Source organism: Durio zibethinus, chromosome 24, assembly GCF_047325235.1.
Source record: "Durio zibethinus cultivar Kanyao isolate XHJ-2024 chromosome 24, ASM4732523v1, whole genome shotgun sequence".
Lineage (NCBI taxonomy): Eukaryota > Viridiplantae > Streptophyta > Magnoliopsida > Malvales > Malvaceae > Durio > Durio zibethinus.
The window spans coordinates 1,915,495-1,940,535 of NC_143185.1; the positions used below are offsets into that span (position 1 = coordinate 1,915,495).

Consider the following 25,041-nt stretch of genomic DNA (forward strand, 5'->3'; position numbering starts at 1 on the left):
TATATATATTATTAAGAACTATTATTTTATAATTTAAATTAATAAATTTATGTGTCATACCATTTGATTTTTTTGTCATTTTTTTGTTTTTTAAATCTTTATTTATTAGATAAATTTTATAAAAAAAATTTAATTATTATAAAGATGATAAAATAACTTATATTTAATGAATTTTAATTCAATTTCATCTAATCAATACAATTTTTTGAAATAAAAATTAAGTTTTGATTTTTAATTTGAATTAAGTTTGGTTTAAATTTGAGATACCTACATACTCTTATCAATATAGATAAAGAATATATTTAATCATTTATTTACTTTATATTTATTTATATATAGTATTAATAAAAATATTATTTAATATCTTAATTTAATAAAAAAAATTACATTTATATATAATTAAATTATAATTTATATTAAAAAATAAATTCATTTATATTTATTGATATATTATCATGGTTAAAATTTAACATAAAATAAAAATTTTATTTGTCTCATTTTTAAAATATAATTAAAAAAAAATCCACATCGAAATGCCGATGTAAGTGTAGTTGCCATAAAAGACCAAAAAAGAGAAAAAGCAGGGGCGGCGCGGAATGCGGGAATTTTAAGGATGTTTCTTGGTGTGGCGTCTCGGCGTTGTGGGAATTCTCTCTTGTTGGAGCTCTCCTTCTTGTTAAATTTCCTTCAATCTTTTTTGGCGTTTACTCCAAGTTCCAATTCTTACAAACAAAACCCTTATTTTTTCCTTCATTTATTGACTGGTTATGGTTAGTTTCATCTTCTAAAGACCAAGAACAAGAATACCCAGATTCAGATTTTCCTTTATTTTTTTTGTGAGTATTGATTTTTATGTTTTACTTAATGTTTCAATGAATTCTGGGAGCTGGGCTTTGTTTTGCTATGCTTATGAATATAAATGTTGTTTTCAGCTTTAACTTCTCTCTAATGAAGGTTGTTTCGTTGTTTTAGTTGGATGGTTTTGGCTTCTGAATTACTTTTCTGGTCTTCCTTAAAATGGTATTAAATTAACGAAAAACTTGGATTTTCTTATGGATGGCATATGAGTTTTATGAATAGATGATGAAGGGCTACATGCATTAAAAATTCTGGTCTTTGCGACCTTCCTTGGTTGCTCCTCAAATCATTGACTTCAAAAGCGGAGAAGAGGAACATTCTTGGTGAAGATTTTTGGTTTTCTGGTAGAAAGCTGTGGCCTGATTATCTTGGTTTTATTGTTGTTGATTTTGCAGAGGGGATTGTGATGGCTGCTAGTGTAGCTTATGTAGGTGGCCATTTGCAATATGGGGTGAACTTTTACAAGGCAAAAGGTTATAGACAAGCTGTTTGGGTTCCTGGTGTGACATTCCATGGATGCCTTCAGAGAGAGCTCTCATGGTATTTGTTAAGAATCATATTTTACTTTATTTCGTTCCTGTATTTGTTGAGCAGATATCAGAGCTGTGGAGTTTTCAATTTTCAGCAAAGCTTCTAACTATATCTATGATTTTTATTTTTTTTTGGGAGATTTTCCAGGTCATGTGGGGTATCCAAGTTTTCGCAGATCCATAGGTGTAATTTTTCTCAATCTCCTGTGAGCGAAAATTGGAAGTCCTGTGGAACAGTTACCACATCAGTTTACTTAAGAGATGGTTCAACAAGGTATTTTGATTTTGCCGTCATTGGCAGCGGTGTTGCAGGGCTTCGTTATGCTCTTGAGGTTGCAAAACATGGAACTGTTGCAGTTATCACGAAGGCTGAGCCTCATGAGAGTAATACAAACTATGCCCAAGGTGGCGTTAGTGCTGTTCTCTGTCCTTCAGATTCCGTGGAGAGTCACATGCAGGACACAATTGTGGCAGGGGCTTATCTATGTGATGAGGAGACTGTCAAAGTTAGTTCTGGACTCTTTCTTTTATTCATTAGTATTCCTTCATCAATCCTTTTTTCTTTTTCACATGAACGCTTTTGGTGTGAGCAACTGGATACTTGATTTATATGAAAAATGATAAGATTGAAATTCATTTCTACAGTCCAAAATTGCGCTTGCAATCCCAGGGAAAGAAGGTTGATCCATTCTCTCTCACAAATAGTTTTAATACTCAGGCCTTTTTACCTTCTGAAATCACTTTGACAAAAAAATTTAATCAATTCCTTTAGTTTGTGCAATGAGGATGATTTTTTTTTTTTCATCTTAGAAAGTTTAGTTAATAAATACTGAGGTTTCTGAAATTTGGACATTGAGATTACAGCAGACATTGGTAAAGTGGGTTTGCTGAGGCAGACGTACATAGTTAAGTTTGTGGTCATCTCTAGCATTCTAGCTCATTACTGAGGTTTCCTTTGAATTTGGTTCTGTTTATCCAGGTTGTCTGTACAGAAGGACCTGATAGAATCAGAGAATTGATTGCCATGGGTGCATCATTTGACCATGGCGAGGATGGAAACTTGCATCTAGCAAGGGAAGGGGGGCATTCTCATCACAGAATTGTTCATGCTGCTGACATGACCGGAAGAGAGATTGAGCGCGCTCTATTACAGGCAGTTGTCAATGATGCTAATATTGTCATGTTCAAGCACCATTTTGCAATAGATTTGCTTACTTCTCAGGTTCAAAATTTCCCCTCTTTGGTTATGATAATTTTATATTATACTAGTTTAAAGTCTAGCATAGTCCTGTTTTGGCTGAGACTGCCAATTGAGTTTCTTTTAGTATTGGATTTAGCATACTCTTTTAAGGCTCAAGAAACAATTGAAAGTATTATGGACACGTATAAAATTGATCTTTTGTTGATTGGAAATCGTTTTGTAGAATCTAGTGTATTGTTAATACTAAAATGAAAGCCTTGATGGTTTGCAGGATGGTTCTGACACAGTTTGTCATGGTGTTGATGCTTTAAATACTGAAACACAAGAGGTGACAATGGGGTCTTTTTTAATAATCTTTCTTAAGTTTCATTTGGTATCACTTTGCTAAAATGATAATAACATTTCTGTATCTTGAAACTGATTATTCTTTGTTTTCTTTCTTTCTTTCCCCGCGGCTCTTGCAGGTTGTCCGATTCATTTCAAAGGTAACTTTACTGGCATCAGGTGGTGTAGGGCATATCTATCCATCAACAACTAATCCCCCGGTACTCTTTTGTTTTGAGTTTTTGCTGCATTTCATCATTTCCCTTGTGTTCTTGTTGCTTTCTTGATCAAATTTTTATCTTTCATTAATTATTTATGTTTTTTTTCTTTGCTCTGGTTATGTATAAATGATTGTACTTGTTGATTACGAGTGAGTGCACCATCTGAGTGGTTCATATTCTTGACTTGTTCTTATAGGTGGCGACTGGGGATGGGATGGCTATGGCCCATCGAGCTCAAGCTGTGATTTCCAACATGGAGTGAGTCATAATCATCAATTCAATTAATCTCTTTTCTAATTTGTGAAACATGGTTTGATATTAAAATATGCTATCTAGTACTTTTGTTACTGAAATCCATAATTTTGTAAAATTATGAAGGACTCTAGATGACAAGGGCATGGAACCATTTGATTCTTTATATTGAATGAGATCATCTTTTGGTTTAAGATGTACAAATAGATTTTCTTTGTTGGAGTTTTTGACTGTTTTTATGGAACTATTTTCTCAGATTTGTGCAGTTTCATCCAACAGCCTTGGCTGATGAAGGCCTTCCTATCAAGCCAAAGAAAACTCGAGAAAATGCATTTCTTATTACTGAAGCTGTAAGAGGTGATGGAGGTATCCTGTACAATTTAAGCATGGAGCGGTTTATGCCCTTGTATGATGAGAGAACTGAGCTTGCTCCTAGGGATGTGGTGGCAAGAAGTATTGATGATCAACTTAAAAAGCGCAATGAGAAGTATGTGCTGCTAGATATAAGTCATAAACCAAGAGAAAAGATTCTTTCCCACTTCCCTAACATTGCTACTGAGTGCCTCCAACATGGCCTGGATATCACTCAGCAGCCAATTCCTGTGGTTCCTGCTGCCCATTACATGTGTGGAGGAGTTCGCACTGGGCTCCAGGGAGAGACAAATGTGCGAGGCCTGTATGTAGCGGGTGAGGTTGCATGTACAGGTTTGCATGGAGCAAATAGACTTGCTAGCAACTCATTGCTTGAGGCTTTAGTTTTTGCACGAAGAGCTGTCCAGCCCTCAATTGATCACATGAAGAGCTCTAGTCTTGATCTTAGTGCTTCTAACTTGTGGACCCGGCCTGTTGTCCCCAAATCACTTGGGAGTGATGTAACGCACAAAATATTGAGGACAACAAAGGAAGTGAGGAAAGAACTACAATCAGTCATGTGGAAGTATGTTGGGATTGTTCGATCTACAACAAGACTACAAACTGCAGAGGAAAAAATTGGTGAGTTGGAGGCCAAATGGGAAACATACTTATTTGAGCACGGGTGGCAGCAGACAATGGTGGCACTTGAGGCTTGTGAAATGAGGAACCTCTTTTGTTGTGCAAAGCTGGTGGTTAGCAGCGCCCTTGCTAGGCATGAGAGCCGTGGCCTTCACTACACGATTGATTTTCCTAATTTGGAGGAAAGTAAGAGGTTGCCAACAGTGATTTTCCCCACTTCCCATATGATGAGTACATGGAGTTCAAGACAACTACACCAGCAGCCCATTTGTTAATTAGTCCACCCTCTGCTTTTCAGTTTATCAACCAAAAACTTATCATTTATTTGATCACTTGCATTGGAAAACCTTTGGCACCTTCAAAAGAAAAGCTAGGTTGTCCTTTTTCCTCTCCCACCCCTTTTAAGTGTTTCTGATTCATTCCTACAGAAATAAAGAAAAAGTGTTTTATTCAGTTCCTGAATGATCATGTCATCCTTTATAGTTTCCTTTTTTCTGTTACTTTCTTTTCCTTTAATAAGGATTTAGCTGAATAAAATAGATGTTTGAGAATATAATTTATTGTAAAAAAATGATAAAAACTTAAATGATTATTGAATTTTATTTTATAAGTTTTTTTTGTTATCCTTCTGCTTGCACTTTTTTATGTAAAGGAGACGAGAAATGGGAGACCTTGGGAAAATGAGAGGGGCAAAATGGGAAATAAAATTTAATTAATTGATATTAATGCAAATAATTTATTTATTGATGGGGGGTTATAAAGAGGTGTAATTTTGAAGCAAGTCAGAATATGGTTTTTCTCCCACCTTTTTTTTAATTTTTTGTTGTCCTTCAACTGGAATTTAATTTTTTTATTATTATTATTTTTTGGGGGAATACTTGAGACGGTTGAAGAATTGGCGTAGAGGTGGCAGGGCTGCACTGTTAGGATCTGTGAAAGGTTGTTTCTTTTTTACACGTGGAAGAATGATTGCAGGTTGAAAGTGCTGTAGGACCACATCCAGCTTCATTCTTGCTGTATCTTGGCGACACAATTTTTTTTATTCTAATCCCCCTGGTGGTCCTACTCTAGCCCACTACTTGGTGGGCCCAAAATTGACTATGGCCCACATCACTCCAAGATGATAAATTTTTATTCTCATTTTTTATTTTGCTACAAAAGAAAAATAGAAAAAAAAATAAAACATCCATTTAAGGTGATTTATCAATTATTTTTTTTATTAAAAATAATATTTATTGAATTTTTTCTTGAATAATAATTATATATAACTCGCGATCTTATTTTTCATTAGCCATAAACACAATTATTATATCATTTACATTTACAAATAGGAATATAAAGATTACTTGTATTACAAATAAAAATAAGTATATGAAATATATAGTATGGGTCTAATTTAAAAAAATAAAGTAGCTAATTCATTAATTTATCATATAATTTTAAAATAGGTATGCATTTCATGAAAGTTATAATTGGTTAATAATGGAGTTAAAGACAAGAAGATATCCTAAAGTTTTCTTGAATACTTCAATTTAAATATTAAATATTTATTTATGTATGGCCAATTATCATAACACATAACTAGAATATACTTTAATCATATTAAGGGAAATTAGAATTTTTTTAAAATTTTTTCTTTAATGGTTATTATCATTTTAAAAAAATATTAAAATTTAAAATTCGAATTCGTAATTCTCTTTTTTATTGAATTTTGCTAATATAAATGCTTATAATTCAATTATTGAAAGTTAATTATGGCTTTTTAAATTATTGAAACTTAATTATGATTTATTAAAAATATTGAAATTTGCAATCATGAATTTTTCTTTTTCTGATTTTGTTGATGGGTTTAAATGGTGTCATCAATAATTACCTAGTCAACAAGATCAACTTTCAACTCGCAAGTAAGTACACTTTCGCTTGCTATATCACCATTGAGAAGGATCGGCACTTAGACTTCTCGCCATCACGTAGGCTCGTCTCCCAGAATTGCTCGCCTATTCGGACTTTCTCACCTACGAAAATAGTTCCCCAAACTATCTCCACTAATATGTTATTAGCAGTTCATTTCATGGTAATTCAACTTGTTCAGAATTATTTAATACAGCCCACTCTAAGCCTATGCATATTTTCCTAAAGCTCCACATGAACTTTTCATCAGCTATCACATACTTAGGTCATATCAATTCCTCATGTCACATATATAAGATAAAAAGAGGTCTAGCTAGACTATTTTGAGCTCTTTATCTTTAAGCTTTCTTTATACTCTTTGCAACTGATGTTCTTCTTCCTTAATCTGAATTTCTTACATTTTGTTAATTTGAGCGTCAAAATGTACTTAGAAGTCCAAACTCTAAGTTTTTTTACTAGAACTATAAATAATACATTAAAATTTATAGATTACTTGAATTTAAATTAATTAAAATTTAAATTCGATTCGATTATTATCAAATTGAATTTGAGTATGAATAATTTGATTTATCGAACGAGTAAAATTTGAGTATATTAATACTTAATTTAAATAATTTATGAATCTAATTAAATTTTATTATTTTAATAAATATTTTAATTATTTTATTTATAAAATTATTATTTTACCTTTAACTTAAAAAACCACAATCTTTTTCATTTTATTATTTCCCTCTTACTCCACGTCTCCGCATGCCACCAAAAAATCCATATGCGGCACCCCTTTTCTCACTCTTCTAATCTTTTCCGACACCGTGTAGTAGCCAGCTAACCATCCTTTCGACGCCAGCTTAGTCTTTCTCGTTCCCCTGACCCCAGCCAACAGTGCCTCATTTTCTCTCACTCTCTCCAAATTATTTCTGGATTAGTCCCTCTCTCACTGCTCGATCTTTTTTAGTAACTTTTTTAGTATTTTGGATGCTTCTTATGATTTTGAATAGGTCACTTTGACAGTGAAATTTGGGAACTTTATGATTTGATGGTATAAAAAATTTGTGATCTAATGGGCATCTGTTTAAAAGTCTGACTTAGCAAAAAAGGAAAAAAAGTTTGGTGGGCGCCATTTGCCCCAGTAGCTTAAGTTTCTCGAGCTTTCTTTTACAAATCCTACTATCACATTTTTACACAACTTCTTGAAAGATAAACTTTGATTCGGATGTGATTAATTTTTACACAGCTTCTAGAAAGATGAATTTTGATTTAGATTTGAGTATTTAGATTTAATTTGTTAAGTTTATTTTTTTATAATTAATTTATTAAATGTTGTTATCTTGAATAGTTAAATTAAAATTTTACTGTCAATTATATTAATTTAATCCGTATATTTTTATTAAATATCAAAATTAATCAAGTAAACGTGAGGTCGACTTGAGCTTTACTTTGAACAATTTAAAATTTACTTTGAATTGAATTCAAATTAAAAAAATAAAATTTGATTAAATTTAAGTCGAATTTAATAATGAATTAATTAAGCTCGATTCAATTACATTTAGGAGTGTAATCGAGTCGAGTCGAGTCGAATAATGAGAAGCTCGAGTTTGACTTATAATTTAAGGCTCGATACTCGATTAGAACTATATCGAGTTTTATTTTTGAAGCTCAAGCTCGATTCGTGATCGAATTCGAGCTACTCGCGTTCCCTCGATTAAGCTCGATTAATATGTAAATATAAGCTCGATTCGTATATTCGATAAGAATTCGATTATTCATGCTCGAACTCGAACTCAAACTCAGACTCGAAATATTTTATCAATTAAAATAATAAAAATATATTTAAATATAAAAATTCGATTAGACTCGCGAATTACTCGAGTCAACTATAAAAATACTCGAATTCGACTTGATCGATAAGTCAAACTACTTAAGCTCGAGTTTGACTCGATAATAATAAAATCGAATTCAAATTTTTTTCGAATCAAACTTAAATAATTTATAAATACTAATGTATCATTTACATCATTAATTACACCCAACCCTTAGACAATGCTTTCCTTAATTACACCCTACCCTTGACAATGCTTTCCTTGCTGGAGGTTCGGATCATTTTCAGCTGACGTCTTATCTCACCGACCAACTCAGCTTTACGCAAAATACTTGGCGGAGGATCTTGACATTAAATTTTAAGAGGCCGACGTAATACTTTACATTAATAAATTATTTTTATTTTTTAAAATATATCAAATCTATTAATAATAATAAAAAATTTTAGATTCAACGTATAACAATAAAATATAATAATAATATCTTTTTTTTTAATTTAGGAAAAGACAGATTCTAGCCCTTTTTTTGTAAAAATTGTGCACAGATAATTATTGAATAAAATATTATGAAAGGATAACTTTAGGAAGAAGTGAAGAGGAAGAAAAATAAGAGGAAATTGAAAAGGAAGAAGAAAAAAACAATTTAAGTAGATAATTTTTTGTGAAAGTGAAAAAGAAAAAAAATTTTAAGTAAATAATTTCTTGTGAAAAGTGAGGGGATGGATGAATTGCAAATGAGATATGCTGATAACAAAGAGATGGTGAGGATATGCCACTATCTTTAAAAAAATGATATTTAACTTGAAATTTAAATTTTAAAAATATATAATTTTTATAAAAAATACTATAATTTAGGAATAAATAAAGAGATTGCAAATATTTTGAATCAAATTTATTTTTAAAAAATAATTTTATGAATTAATTATTAAATTAAACTTTTTTTTTCTATTCTCAAATTTTAGTTTGCTTTATACAAAAAACAGAGAGGGCATCCGATCCCTAGCCATCAGCTAGTTTAGAGGGGCAAACTTTTTTTGTACCTTTTTGGAAGGATCTGATTTTTTTTTTCACTTTTCAATTTGACTTTTATCGATTCAATGAATATCAAGAGGATATTCTATATGCAGTGGTTCATATCCCAAAAAGTTTGACCATGACGATAATGGCCCTCAATGACATTATTCTCCTAGACGAGACAATATTTGCTCTAGTCTAAACTCTAAAGAGAGGGTATATTTTCTCTTATCCAATATTTGTGCAGTTTTAAATTGAAGGGTACCCCCAATTATCGTAGATTTCATATTCAAATTGGATATTATTGGATTAAAAGCATGCTAATATGATTATAATTTATACAAAATTTAAAATAATTTGAATTAACTCAAATTCAAATGTAAAAAAGCTTAGAATCTAAAAATATTGAAATTCAAAATGATTCAATTTTAAAAGTTATATCTAATATGATAGGAATTCAAAATTATCGAACCCATATAATATTACCAAAAGTCATTGGGTAATTAAAGAACTTTTAACATGTTGAATATATATGTGAATTATTAACTTCTATTCTCTAGACCAATTTTAATGTTCAAGGAGTCAAACGTTAATTTGTTCCTTTTATTTTTCCTTGAAAGTGTTACATCATATATATATCTTTTAATTTGATCAAAAAAGAATATTGATACGACGGTAAAGAAATTGAGCATTAAGGGCGGCGCTAAAAGGGACAGACATGTGTCACGGTCTTGAAATAAAATAAAAAATTTTATATAGATTGAGTATTAAAATTGATATTGAAATATAAGGATTTATTTATGATGAGCTTTTTGTAAGATAAAATCATGAGGTTAGAAGGATTAGAGCGGATAATATTTCATAAGAATGTAAATCATGACAGGTAGATTGATCTGGGACGTCAGATGAATACATCTCTGAATCTTGGAGTCGTACAAGCCTAAAAATTGAGTCTCAACTCTTGACAAGTGATATTAGAGTCAGTTCTAAGATACTAATGATATATCACCGAGGTTGGTAGGCCTTCGTTGGAATGAGAGAAAATGTTACAATCCTGAAGTGAAGCTAAAAATCTCATATTGGTTGAGTATTAAAATTAGTCTTGGAATATGAGGGTTTACACATTTTTTTTCTTTTGAAGAGTTTTTTGTAAGATAAAATCATGAGATCAAAAGGATCAGAGCAGATAATACCTCATAAAAATATGAACTATGACAAATAAATTGATCTAAGATGTCAGATAACTATAACAAATAAACTGATCTATGATGTTAGATGAGTACATGTTTAGATTTTAAAATTATACGAGTTTGACAATTGAGTCTCAACCCTAATTTGTGACACAAGGGTCACAGTTCCTCAAAATTTTTTATCTTTTTTCTTATTTAATGATTAGTTTTATCTAATTATTATATTGATTTTTTAATTATTATTTGTTTGAGGAATCAAAAGTTAATTTATTCATTAAATCATATATATATCTTTTAATTTTATCAAAAAAAAATATTTATCTGACAATAAAAAAATTGAGCATCAAAGGTAATGCTTTTCAAAAATTTTTATCTCTCTTATTATATAATAATTAATTTCATCTAATAATTACTTTAATTTTTTTAAAAAAATTATAATTGGATCTTTCCTTAATCAATTTTTTACCTTCGCCTAGCATGTATATGGATTGTCAACGCAAACAAGATTTACATCTAGTTTTGGAAAGAATAGATCATACCAAAAAAAACTATATGAAGGTGTCAAATGAGAAGTTGTGGTATAGAAGAAGATGGATATTTTTCTAATAAAGGATGGTTCTTATTTGACTTATGAAATAGTGACGTTTATGAAAGAGTGATGGCAATGGGAACCATGCATGGGACCAGAATCACCATGGCGGAAAAAAAAAGTGCTGTTTGACTTGTTTTCAACTTTTTTGCTCTGGGAACTTCTACAAAAAGCACCATTGAGGGAATTTCTACCATGGGTCCCTAGCTTTACAGTCAAAATTCGTTGCTAATATCCCCATGTTTTTTTTTTTTTTTTTTTTAAGTCAAACCTCTTTCATTTTTTCGATTTAAAGGTCTTTTTGAATGTGTGGTGGAGAGATTCTCATCATGATGTGATTGTTACTTTATTAATAAGAATTCTCAATTTGATGAAATTTTCTTTTATCTCTCATTTAAATGAAATCTTAATTTTTATTGAAAATTATAAAGAATAGACTTAAGTTTATTAATTATCAAGTTTTATTAAATGCAATCACATAAGCATTAATGCATCAAATTTCAAACAAATATAAAATTTTATCATGAGTTTTTTTTAGTAAAAATTTAAATTTTTTACATTTTCGATATGATATGATTATTATTACATAATTAATTATATATTAATTTTAATTTTAATGAGATATATTTAATATAAATTTTATAATAATAATAATTATTTTTAATTTCACCGTCTACTTAGGTGGACCCCTAGCCCTGGCTAATGTTTTTGTGAGGTCAACCAACTTGGTTTTGCTCCAAGCAAGACTAACTTACAATTCCATTCCTTTCATTTTTCATTGTTTGAAAAAGACCTTATCTGCCTTTGCCGAAAGTATAAGGAGATTAAACTAGGGTGAACATGAGAGTTCTTACCATGAAACCCAATTCTTATCATGCCAGCTAACTTGGTTTTGCCCTTTTTCCTTTCCCATGCAAATGGGGAAGTTTGTGAACTTCCCATATTTATGACAGAAAAGAAAACGACAGGGAACAGCGCAATCTTTGACCAAATCCCAAGGGAAAAAAGTGAGCCATGGACACTGTTTGCACTCTGCCTTGGCGATGACTAAAGTTGTGGACCTGATCGATTGATACTATCAAGTTGTTAAGAGCATAAATAAAATTCATCATTCAGGCGAATACGTATGTCATGCCAAGCGCCCAAGGAAGAGCACGACAATATTTAATAAAAATATGAATAATAACAGTTAAGTAATTTGAAACGTTTAATGAATGTATATTAGAGTTTTAAAGTTATATGAATTTAAAGAATTAATTTATATTTTTGTAAGATATTATTTATTTTAATTTTTTTAATTTTACGATTTTATTTCATAAAAAATATTTTATAAAAAAAAATAATGTAAATTTATATATTTTAAGATAGACTCTAACATACAATCGATATAATATTAATGACTTCTCTCGTGACACGTAACAATACCGCATGTCATGCACACAATAGAAAGTGAAGGATATGGGGGAGGGGGCGAGGGAAATATTCTAGTTGATCAGTGGGCCTCCAAGCATGTGGATTACTACGAATGTTCAATAACAGAGATAGAAGCTCCAAAATATTCAATGAATCATCCTTTGGCTCAAGTGGGACACAAAACTGGTATAAATACCCTTTCCTACCCTCTCTTCTTCCACAGGTCATTCATCTAAGGGAAAACACAAAAGTTTCAACTATCATCAATAAACAAAATGGAGTCAGCAGAAAACCTACGGTATTCTCTCTTCCATTACTCGCTCACACACACACATACACACACACAAGCATGTGCACACATCAACAAATACAATGAACTTTGAAGATTAATGTTATACACACATGTTAATTAATGATTCTAATGCAAAATTAACCAATGGATTGTTGCAAGCTGCAGGAACAAATGCGCAGCATGCTTCAGACAGTTCAATAGAATGGAGCACCTGGTTGACCACATGAGATCTGCATATCATTCAGTTCATGAACCTACCTGTGGTGTTTGTAAGAAACACTGCAGGTCGTTTGAATCTCTAAGGGAACATCTTATAGGTAAGTGTAACAAATTAATACTAGCACATTATTCATTTATGGCCTGTTGATCAAAAGATTATATATTTTTGTTCTTTCTTGAGGACGGACTCTTGACTCTTGAGTACTGTATATATATATATATATATATATATAATTTCTTCCTAATAGGTCCGTTGCCGAAACAAGAATGCAAGAATTTGTTCAACACCCGAGGATGCAAATTCTGCTTAGCCATTCTGGATAGCCCTTATGCTCTTAGGATTCATCAAGAAAGATGCCAGCTCTCCGGAGTAAATTATGTATTAACCTTTAGCTTGAAAAACTACATACTTCAACAATAACTCCTTCCCCATCCTCAAATTAATTGAGTTTAAAATGTACTTGTACTTGATTTTTTATCATAGGGAATACTGGCTCGCCTGGCTAACTTGGGTCTTCATGATAGCTTGACTATCGACAGTGGTTTTTCAAGAGGCCCGCAAGTAGTTGCACTGACATGCAAAATGGTTGGTGGTGGCAGTGATGGCTCATTAGATATTTGTGCAAGGGTTTGCATCATTGATGAAAATGAGAATATGATCTTCCATACTTATGTCAAACCACCAATTCCTGTTACAAACTATAGGTACCGTGATAAGACTGTCAATTGGCATGTTCTAGCAATTCCAACAGATGAAACAAAATAAACCAACTCACATTTTTGAACTACTTTCAGGTATGAAACCACTGGCATTCGACCAGAATATTTGAGAGATGCAATGCCATTGAGACAAGTGCAAAGAAGGATTCAAGACTTCCTTTGCAATGGAGAGCCAATGGGGAAAATTCGATCACTTAAAGGTGGAAAAGCTAGGATTCTAGTGGGTCATGGTCTTGATCATGACCTTGACCGTCTGCAAGTAGAATATCCAGCAATTATGATAAGGTAAAGTTTAAGGATGCTTAGCATACATTCAAAAGGAATACAGGTGAAGCTGCATTATTTGTAGCTTAAAACTTTAAATTGCACATTCATCTTTTTTCTGCTCATATATTCTACTTCTAGAAGCAGGATTAAATTTTTAAAGCATATAGCTCAGTGATGAAATTCATTAGGAAAATACAATATGATATGAGTTCATTTTACTACAGGGATACCTCAAAATATCCTCCATTAATGAAAACAAGCAAACTCAGCAACTCACTCAAGTACTTAACCCAAGCGTACCTGGGGTAAGTATCTATAGACCATATATTTTTCCTCCCTATGATCATATCCATTATTGATAATTGTTGAACAGACTGATGCAACTTCCATGTTCAGGTATGACATCCAAACTGGCATTCAAGACCCTTATGTGGACTGTGTTGCAACAATGAGGCTTTACCTGAGGATGAGGAACCAAGTTCATAGGAGAGAGGACTATCCTCTGGCTTCTGACCCTCAAAATCGAAACAACTTCGCTCCATGGAGGCAAAGTGAACTTGAGAGGATGTCCCCAGAAGAAATGCTGGCTATCTCAAGATCAGATTATTACTGTTGGTGCTTAGACTCTGCATGAACTCTGGACACCAGCATATCCAAGGAGAGTATATATATATATAAGACTTTCCAGCTTTTCTTCCCATGACTTGTAGTAGCAATAAGAGGGAAAGTATTTGTTATTTCCTTACTGTTCTAGTTGTTAATTTGTACCAGTAAGCAAAATTCATGGAGCATGTCTGCATCGGTATGTTATGCACTAATGTAAACGTCTAAAAAAAAGGCATTATATGACTATTCTAGGACTATCTCCTTTGTTGGGAACATATTTGTGAATGCCTCATCTAGCTAAGACATCTACACCTCTTACCTTGTTGTGCTCTTTGTTTTTCAAGATGATGATATATCTCCTTCGGTTTCAATTATATCATCACCTTGCCATATTCTGCTGTTATTATGCTTAACCCCCTACTAATCTATATTTTAGCTTGTTGATCTTCAATCCTTATCATATTGTAAAACCTGGAAGAAAGCCATAATAATCCATTATCAAGAAGCTGAGCAAATTTGAAATATTGGTAGAAGTAGTGCTTATGACACTGTAAAAGCTTCCACAAACACAAATACAAACTCAACACCTATAAACAGACTTACTATGAAATATATGTGAATCATCATAATTCATAACAACATTTCTATTCTCTAAATTTTCCAGTGCTTGCCTGCAAAACATCATGGCATTGTTAGTGATTGAAGTTTTTGGCTTGATTAAGTTGGAGTTCCAAATTCGAAGCTATGGAAAATTTTCATGATCAATGGAGTTTGATATTGACCAAGTATGTGGCACCATCTTGGCCTCATGGTTAAAATGGATTCCCTTTTAAGGGCCACACACAAGATCCTAATTAGCCTTCGTTGTCTTGTTCTAGAATCAGATGTTCAGTAATTGAAACTCAGTTCTCCTTCAGTTTGAATCTTGGTCTACTCTATGAAATACAGATGCTAATATAATGTTGAAAACAGTACCATGTTCCTAGTATTATACCTAGGAGGGATCAAGGATATTTGGTAATTAATCAAGCACCCTTGTGGAAATGTTATTGTACATGAAAATCAAGTTAACATTGGCTGTATCTAAGCCGCATCAATACATGGATATCATGAATGGGCAGGATTAATACAGATCCATCAAGAGAGAATAACATAAAAATATTCTGACTTAATCACTGGCTAGAAGGATGAACTTGAAGCAAGAACTGGACTGCCCTATGCCTTTTGAGGATTTCATTTACTTTAAAGTCCAACCCTAACTAAAGGTTTGTTCCTACCTTTAGAGGATTTCATTCACTTTAAAATCTAATCCCAACTAAAGGTTTGTTCTTGCCTTTTGAGGATTTCATTTACTTTAAAATCGAACCCAAACTAAAGCGTGATGCCTAGCTCAATGCATCCACGTAGCTATTCTTAAGAAGTAGCATCTAGTAGGTTTGGGATCAAATCCTACTACCTGCGACCTTTTTCCCTATCCTAGACTGTAGTTATTGTATACATAAAAAGGAAAAAAAGTCCAACCCCAACCAAAAGTTTGTTCTTGCTTCTTGGAGAAAAGAAATTTCAAGGGATAATTGATCTGATTTTGATGATTCCAAAATTAAGCCTGAACTCTCTTTTAATCTTTCAGGGTAGTTGTTTATTTAGACTTGAATCAGTTTCAACTTGCAAGGAAAACTAGGAATCATAAATTAAACACTATGGATCAACAATAAGGAAGAGAAAAACAAGAAGGGAAAGAAGAAAGGTAACAAGGAATCCAAGATGCTTACATCAAGATAGCGTCTGTAAAGTAGCTAGAAATTCTGATCACCTAACAGGCGAAAAACTCGGTATACGCACTGATCAACAACTGCATGATACAACTATGATCCATTGATATAAAGAGTTCTACGCCCGTTCTTCCCCATAATAGATATGATCACTGTTTGATCATCATAGAAGCTGCAGGAATGATCATGGTGAAGCTGATAATTAGAATATCATTACCTGTAGCTCCAAAAAGTTGACCCTGAACGAGAAGGGTTACCGCCTGGCGAGTGCAAACCTCTTAGAAGACTATAGCTAGTTGCTATAGATTCCAATTCCTCCTGACAAAAATGTGAAGATGCATATATGGGGCTTAAATTCAACTACAAAGCAGAAGCAACTAAGTGTTTCTTTGACTCTTCTACCTGCTTGACATATCTTTTCCTGTACACACGTACACCAGGATATAAGTGATCATTGATCCCAATCTCTCTTTTGGCCATATGGAGCAAAAGTTCTCCTTATTTGAGTTTTGTTTTTCATCCAGCATTCACTAATTTTGTTAATAATAAGCTGATATGATCAATAAACAATCAATAATATCATTAGGCATGATATATTTTATATTAGTCAATGGTGTAAAATGCTTAATAAAAACAACGTTTAATATTTAATCATAAAATTTCTTTTCCGTAGGTATCAAATTGTTAAAAATAGTATAATTCATAGGTCAAATTACATACTAAACCTTTAATTTTCAATTTTGAATTTTAACCGGTTAAATTAATATATACGTTTATTGAAGCCATTTAGATACGTGTAACCCAAACAACTTTGCCTTAAGGCTTAAGCCAAGAACCCTAGAGCCCTTAATATCAACGGCAAGCTCCTGCTAACAACAATCCAATACCTTCAATTCATCGATCAGCCGACTCAAACTAATTTCTCCACAAAGAAAGATTTCAGAGGAGATTAGAGTAACAATAATGGAGACAACAGCAACAACTCACGTTCTGGAGATCAACTTGATATCCGCACAAGGGCTTATAGAGCCATCATCAGTTATATCCCATCGTCACATGAAAACCTATGCTGTTGCTTGGGTTGATTCATCCACCAAGCTTCATACTCGAGTTGATCGTGTCGGTGGCCAAAACCCAACCTGGAACGATAAGTTTCTCTTTGAAGTTTCACCCCAGTTCCTTTTCAGCAAAACTTCGGTTCTCTCTATTGAGGTTTATGCTGTTGGTTTCTTCCGAGATAGGCTTGTTGGAAGCATTCGTATTCTTATCGGCAACTTACTTTTAATCGCTTCGGCTGCTGCGATGAAGACCCCTTCTTTTGCTGTATACTTAATCCGCTGCCCTTCTAGTTCTGGGGGATTCTTTGGAACCCTTAACATTGGAGGAATGGTTTTTGATGCTTCTGTTCGTTTCCAGGCCTTAAGTAAAGTCTCTGCTATCGATTATCATGGTCTTATAGGAGAGAATCTTGATTGCAAGAATCAACCGAGAACAAACAAGTCTAAGGCTCCAGTTAAGCATATTATGGAGTACATTTCTATTGATTCTGGCGATCAATCGGAAGCTGGTGATTCCTTAACTTCCTCATCATCACCACCACATACGGTCTTGATCAGGGAGTTAAGCTTGAAAGGAAGGAACGAAGATCATGGAGTTGTAACTCTAGAAAACGAAGCTTAATTTGAAGAAGATAAAGAAGAAATCTGTAGTGTTTGCATGGAGTAACCTCAGGCAACCGACCTGGTGCCTTATGAAATTGCTGAAGAGGTGATTTCTGATAATGAAGAAAGTGTGGTTAAATTGGAAAAAGACGTTAAGATGATCATGGATAAGAACAAGAAGCTAAGGGAGATGGTTGAGATGCTCATGGTAGAAACAAAGGGGCAATCAACAGTTATATCAGACCTGACTGCAAGAGTGAAAAGCCTGGAGAGGAAGTTGTCTAGGAAGAACAAACAGAGTAAGCCACATTATGGGAGATCAGCATCTGCACTGAAGTCCTAGGATGCAGCAGAAGGAAATCATTTGTATAAGATCAGAGTCTAGACATATATATCTTTTGCTCGTTGTTTCTATCTATACTTTAAGCTTTTAATTCGTTTGCATTTTGCAATACCATTCATTGTAGATGCCGTATGGCTTTCCATATATGTCTAATTCTTTAGTTCATTACAATTGCTTCAGATTATGTTATTACAAGTTTTGGTGGGTAGTGAAGGATTATTGTCATGGAGAATGCTTCAGGTGTTTCTGTCCCTCTACATTGAAGGCTTGAGCTTATGGTCAACATGGAAAACCTGAAGAAGTTCTGAAACTGGACTCAAATATTGCAATACCCCAACTAAATGAAGACCAAGTTTTTATCAGGGTTGTTGCTGCAGGGCTTAATGGAATTCATATTTTTCTTTTTTTTTTTTTACAATTCTACCACTAAGCAAATTAATTAATGCCATTTTAGTACATAATCTACTAAGCAATTACTGGAGTTTCATAAATATGGAATTACAATCCATGAAAAAAAATATTAATGGAGATTATTGTGTTTCAGAAAATAAATGTCCTATTGCTTCATGTTTGTGTGTCGATAACAAGATCAGTAAACAAGAACCACTAATTGGTAGGATACTCCGGAACGATCATCAATCATCAATAGACTTTGTTGGGTTTCAACTTCTTAAATTTTGCTTTCCCAATTAAACAACTGTACAATTTGATGAGGTAATTATACACTCAAAACATAATTTTCGTTTCTTATTTATTCAAGTGGGAAACAAATATGTTTGAGTTCCTATTATTAATGTAATTTGTAAAGGTATAATAAAACATATAATTTCAATCTTATAGATTAAAAATAATTTTTTTTACTTTGAAAAAATTGAATTATTTTATATTAAGAAGATAATAATATTACTTGTAACTATATAATTTTTTTTATATACAAATCAAATATAATATAAAATGATTATCATCTTATCTTATTAATTATATTATACACTATCTATATTAATAAAGTTATTATTTGATATCTTAATTTGGTGTCATATTAATAATTAGATAAATTTGATAAAAAAATCAATTAAAATATCTAACTATCATCTTCATTTGACTTTTTTGACGTTTTATCTTTTCTAAATTAAGTAAATTTGGCGATAAAAAAATCGATTTATAGAGATAACAAACAATATAAACGGAAAGGGAGTAAATGAGAATGGTGTGTTTCATTAATACTAGATGGAAAGAGAAAGGAAGTGGAAAATTGAATTTGGGTAACTAATAAAACTATTCAAAACTTTGCTGTTGAGTACTGCCATTTTTGCTTTATGAATGATGTGACAAATTTGGAACGATTACAAGGTGGTGTGAATCATGGATTATTATATTCTCATCACACTTACCATGATGAGTTGGTGAATTAAAATTTTCTTATGGAGCTTTCTTGTTCTTGACAAAGTGACTCGCTGATTGTTTGAAGCACATCTTTCACGTCAACCAAAAATGTGATTCTTGCCATTGGAATCGAAAAAACAAAAAAAAAAGGCTGTCCAACTGGCCTTGTCGGTGTCGGATAGAGTTTTTTATTTCATAGATTCTTTTCATGGATCAGGGATGTTGCCCGTATCGGCCTTTCAGCTGATGGCAAGGATTTTACATGAGAAAGATAGCATTTAAGAGTAAAGAGAGGCGACATTTTTTATTTTTGTATTTTGACACTCAAATTAAAAATATTAAAAAAAATAAAAAAAACAAAAAAATTAAATTTATTAGATAGTACATAGATAATTATTTATAAGATTCATATGTGAAATAAAATAATAATGTAATCGAATCGAATTAATATGATATTAAATATATTAAGTTGATTCAAAAATTAAAAATACTTTTAATTATTTACTTAAAAAAAATAATTTACCTTCTGAATCAAAAAATATCCTTTAACAGTTATTACGAAATCTTAACAAGTTAACAACAATCACAAAATTCTTGTTAATTCATAACAAATAAATAGATATTGTTTTAAACATTTCAATTAGATGATATCTCACACAAAAACTGAAATCTTTATTTCTTATCATCCAACAGCACAACCTCCTAATAAACTCTTATACAATACAGTATCATAACCCACGACAACACAAACAGGAAATAAGACAGGGAGACTAAAGATGATACGTTGATTTATTGTCTCATGGGATTATAGAAATAACTACTTTTCCAGTAACCCTGCCAGTTTCAAGATATGCAAAGGCTTCCCGGGTTTGAGAAAACGAAAATATGCCTTTGGGATCAATTATTGGCTTAACCTTCCCACTCTCCAAGAATGGATTCAGTTTCTCCAAAACAGCCCCATTTGAAGTGAGAATGAATACAAAAGCTGGTGGAACCACACCACCAATTATTGTGACAACACGCCCGCCTTCTTTCACTGCCTTCACTGCCCTATCACATTGTCCTGTTTACACCCATACACATTGTTACTTATATACATAGGAAGAAATTCAACTATGGTTCTAGAATCTTACCAACTGCATCATATACGACATCGAATTTCTCTGGCAGATCTTCAAAGTTTTCCTTTGTGTAATCAATAGGCAAATCAGCACCCAAGCTCTTCAGCAAATCCAGTTTTCCTGTACTTGAGGTAGCTGCTATTTTGGATGCCCCGTAGACATGCTTAGCTAGCTGATCCAAGAGAAATGAACGTTAATAGAGATAAAATGAAGAATTCAAGTTCCTGATAATCAATAGAGCAGACAATAGTTTTTCTCAAAGAATCGGCAGGAGCCACCTGAATAATCATGGTGCCAACCCCACCAGCACCTCCCAGGACAAGGATTGATTTGCCAGCAGAAAACTCGCATCGTTCAAGGCCTTCATGGGCAGTCTCAATGGCTAAGGGCAGCCCTGCAGCTTCAATAAAACTGAGATTTTTCGGTTTGAAAGCCAACAGCTTCTCTTCAACAGCAGTGTATTCAGCTATGGTTCCAAGTTGTTTTGGGTGATCCAAGGCCTTCTCATTAATGTCTCCATATACTTCATCCCCTTCCTTGAATTTCTTTACTTGGCTTCCCACTTTCACCACCACACCAGCAACATCATAACCTGGAATAATCTGACAAAATCAAGAACAAAACCAAAAGAAATTTTAGGAAGAACAACATAGAAATTTTTTAATACTCCAGATGAGAATAACAAGACAAAAAGATTTGCAACATATTTTTGAAGCTCTTTTTCTTTTCTTATTTTTGAAGGAGATCATTTCATAAAACATTAGCATGATTATTTATTAAATCTTAGTTTTAGTAAACCATATTCTTCTTCCCCTAGCATGAAACCGCAAGAGCAAAAGCAAATTAAAGCAAAAGAAATAAAGATCGGAAAAGAAAGAGACTTACAGGTAAAGGAGAATCAATTTCTTTGAACATGCCAAGCATTCTCTTGAAATCAACTGGATTAATCCCAGCTGCTACAACTTTGACCAGAACCTGGTTATCATTCAGTGGGGGTACAACAACATCTGAGTCTAGTTTCAGAACATCAGATGATTTTCCATATTCAGAATAAGTCCAAGCTTTCATTTTAGATGGAAGAGTTTCAGTACTTGAAGCCATAAGAAATGAAAACAGGCTCTCTTTGATCAACTAGGAGATAAGGTTACCAGTTAGATTACTGCTAGTAGCTTTTTTTCTCACTTCAAATATCTTACTTTTGAGCAACATGCCAACAAGTATTTGGATACTTGTACTTCATTCGCCAAAAAAAAGCGGTTCCATTTATCCATTGAAAATAGGAAATGCATAGACTGATTTCTATCCAAGTTCAGATGGTAGGCCCCAAGATAAGGACTAATTGCAGTCTAAGAGACGTTGAAGATCAACCCAGGCCTTCTGGCAAATTGTGTAACGCTCTCACGTTAAAAGTATGTACGGATAAAAAAATATATATAAAAATTTAAATTTAAATTTATAAAATAAAATTTTTAAAATTTTAAATTAAAGTATATAATATGTTATAATTTAAATACGAATATTTATAAATAATATTAAAACAATCATTAGTCGACGATCGTAAAAATTATTAAATGTTACATGTGATCTGATATGATTTTAATTTTATGATTAAATTTAGTTGGACAAAAACATCAAATTTTAAAAGTAAAAAAATTATAATGCATTTAATTTCATATTAAAAAAAAATATATATATATATATAAATTTAAATTTAAATTTAAATTTTTTAAAAAAATTTTTATAAAATAAAATTATGAAAATTTTAAATCAAAATCGAATATGAATCTCTATAAATTGTAACTGCAAAATACATCTAGACTAATACTAATAGTCTAATACTATAACATTACATGTATTTTAATCATTAAATGGATTCATAAAAGTTTCGAACTTTTAAACCATGAAATTAAATCAGTCCATCTTCACCAACTAAACCCTTCAGTTGATATTATATTATTATTGTAGAAGTTGTTGAAGAACAACCTAGGCATCCTGGCAAATTGTAAGTCCAAAATACATCTCAGACAAATACTAGTACTAAGCAGTACATATGAATTAATCATTAAATGGATGCTTTTAAACCATTAAATTAAATCATTCCATCTTTACCACTTAAAACCCTTCATAGACTTGTAGCTGTGTCTTGTCATTGGACCTGCTGGGGGTAATTCATGTAGATGACACTTGTCAAGGCTTTATTGCATGTTGGTACGAAATAAGAGTAGTTGCTTTGTCACCACTATGTATGAGCAATAACCTTCACTAGATAGTTCATTAGGTGATACCTTGTTATCTGATCTAGAACCAAAAACTGACACATCTCTTTGTTTTTATGAATTTGAACAATGTGGTACAATCATGATTTCATTTGTGGGACTCATTTTTCATTAATATTTTATTTTTGTTTGTGGGACTCATTTATGTCATTTTTTTTAATTTTTTTCTTGTAAAAAATATTTTATTATATTTTTAAAATAACTAAGAGATATTTTTTTTAAGATTTTATTTTTTATGTGTGAAACCAATTATACCAAACTTTTTTTTATTGGTTTTTCTTATCTTTTTATCTCTTTTCCTTTTTAATTAAATAGGTAATAATATTTTTTAAAATTATAAATATATATTTTTTAAAAATTTATTTATTTTTGTGTGAAATCTGCTTATACAAATTTTTTTTTTTACTTTTCTTATTTTACTCTTTTTAACTTTTTCCTTTTCAAAAAAATTAATAAAGATTTTTTTTTAGATTTTATTTTTTTGGACCCACTTGATACCAATATGTTTTGCTTTTTATTTTTATATATTTAATAAATATTATTTATTTTATTTTTTAGGCCTACTTGATATCAAGAGTATGCATCCTATTAAGTTATTTGACTCATTTTTTTTTACATTTTTCTTTTTATTTTTTTTAAAAAATATTTCTTCAATATGGGCCTATTTGATATGATTACTTAAAATATTTTTTTTTTATAAATTTGATAAATTTTAAAGAAAAAAATATTAGTAGAGCTATCAATATTACACTCAGATTTTATATTTTTTTTTTCAGTTTTTTAGTTTTTTAATTCATAATATAAAATTTTAAAAAAATATATTGCAAATGTTGCATGCTAACTCAATTTTCTTTTATCATTTTTACTTCTCGTCTTTATTTTTTCATATTTTCCTTTGTTTTGTAAATAAGATCATTTTTTGGAAAAAAATAAACGAATATGTATGTGTGGTACCCATGTTTTTTTTTAAAAATATTTTTTAATTAATTAAATTTTTGTTTGATACCTTAATTTAAAAAATTAATATTTTAAATTCAATTCAAATGTTTATATAGTACACTTATAAATTCACTTCTTCTTTTTTGCCCTTTTGTAATGCATTTTTTTATTAAATTCATTTTGTTAAAAAAAATAAAATAATGGAGATATCTACATAATAATTCATTTGTCCTTTTTCTCTTTTGTTATTTTTATTTTTTATTTTTAATTAAATAAATTTTGTAACAAAATATGACTATTGATTAAGATGCCAAAAAATATGCATCTAACAAATTTCAATCTATTTCAATTCGATAAATTTTTTTTTTTTAAATTGGAATCAAATTGGGATAGGTCAAATTTTTTATTCGATATTAACGTGAAAACATGTTTAATATATTTTGTCTTAACTCATTTTAAGGTACATATAAAAATACATATATTTTGTTATTAATTTAGTTGAATTTTTATTTATATATTATTATACTAATAAAATTATTAATTAACACTTTAATTTTAAAAATAAATATTTTAAATTTAATTAGGTTGTCCATGTGACACTTATATGAACTTTTTTTAAAAATTTTTTTACCTTTTACAATTTTTTTATTTTAAATTTTTATTTTTTAATTATATATTTTGAAATAATATGAATTTAATTTAGATATACACGAGCCATCCTTATTTGGGGCTTTTTTTAATTTTTATCTTTTTTAATTAGATAATTTTTGAAAAATAAATAATGAATAAAAATGGTCAAGTTTTTATTAGTATATATTTTTAATTTTTTTAAAAATAAAATTATTATTTTAATCTAAATCCATTTAAATATATTAAAATCATGCTAAAATAAAATTAAAAAAATTAAATTTCAAAAATTGATAAAACAAATCGAACTAATGGAATTCGGTTAGAATTAGATTATATAAAACTCGATTTGGATTCAAATTAGATTTTTAAAATACATAATACTGAGTATTATCTAAAAAAATTAAATTAAATCCAATCGGATCTATTATTACACCCATATAAAAGTATATATTTTATTATTAATTTTATTTTATATATTATATTAATAAATTTATTATTT

The 25,041-nt window shown here is 31.0% G+C and overlaps 4 protein-coding genes across 5 annotated transcripts; 3 read left to right on the top strand and 1 right to left on the bottom strand.

Annotated features, from left to right (window-relative positions):
- The first annotated feature begins 605 nt into the window (after nucleotides 1-605).
- Nucleotides 606-4,832, top strand: LOC111316636 (L-aspartate oxidase 2-a, chloroplastic). 2 transcript variants are annotated; one of them, XM_089753638.1, is made up of 8 exons: nucleotides 606-835; nucleotides 1,254-1,398; nucleotides 1,537-1,894; nucleotides 2,368-2,610; nucleotides 2,861-2,917; nucleotides 3,054-3,134; nucleotides 3,331-3,392; nucleotides 3,643-4,832. In XM_089753638.1, exons 2-8 carry the CDS (start codon nucleotides 1,265-1,267, stop codon nucleotides 4,652-4,654), a joined length of 1,947 nt encoding a protein of 648 aa, XP_089609764.1. In that variant the 5' UTR covers nucleotides 606-835; nucleotides 1,254-1,264; the 3' UTR covers nucleotides 4,655-4,832. The 2 variants fall into 2 exon arrangements, with proteins under 2 accessions (XP_089609764.1, XP_089609763.1); XM_089753637.1 differs by lacking the exon at nucleotides 606-835 and having other exon boundaries at nucleotides 1,086-1,398.
- A 7,733-nt stretch (nucleotides 4,833-12,565) lies between these two features.
- Nucleotides 12,566-14,783, top strand: LOC111315925 (RNA exonuclease 4-like). The gene is made up of 7 exons (XM_022917948.2): nucleotides 12,566-12,611; nucleotides 12,771-12,922; nucleotides 13,073-13,203; nucleotides 13,309-13,529; nucleotides 13,620-13,829; nucleotides 14,036-14,116; nucleotides 14,208-14,783. Exons 1-7 carry the CDS (start codon nucleotides 12,589-12,591, stop codon nucleotides 14,443-14,445), a joined length of 1,056 nt encoding a protein of 351 aa, XP_022773683.1. The 5' UTR covers nucleotides 12,566-12,588; the 3' UTR covers nucleotides 14,446-14,783.
- Nucleotides 14,784-16,978: 2,195 nt separating this feature from the next.
- LOC111317334 (uncharacterized) lies at nucleotides 16,979-18,204 on the top strand. The gene has a single exon (XM_089753904.1). It carries the CDS (start codon nucleotides 17,153-17,155, stop codon nucleotides 17,867-17,869), a length of 717 nt encoding a protein of 238 aa, XP_089610030.1. The 5' UTR covers nucleotides 16,979-17,152; the 3' UTR covers nucleotides 17,870-18,204.
- A 1,953-nt stretch (nucleotides 18,205-20,157) lies between these two features.
- LOC111315926 (2-methylene-furan-3-one reductase-like) lies at nucleotides 20,158-21,966 on the bottom strand. Its single transcript, XM_022917949.2, has 4 exons — nucleotides 21,583-21,966; nucleotides 20,976-21,299; nucleotides 20,710-20,869; nucleotides 20,158-20,639 (listed from the first exon to the last, which is right to left on the bottom strand). Exons 1-4 carry the CDS (start codon nucleotides 21,796-21,798, stop codon nucleotides 20,374-20,376), a joined length of 966 nt encoding a protein of 321 aa, XP_022773684.2. The 5' UTR covers nucleotides 21,799-21,966; the 3' UTR covers nucleotides 20,158-20,373.
- Between the last annotated feature and the right edge of the window lie 3,075 nt (nucleotides 21,967-25,041).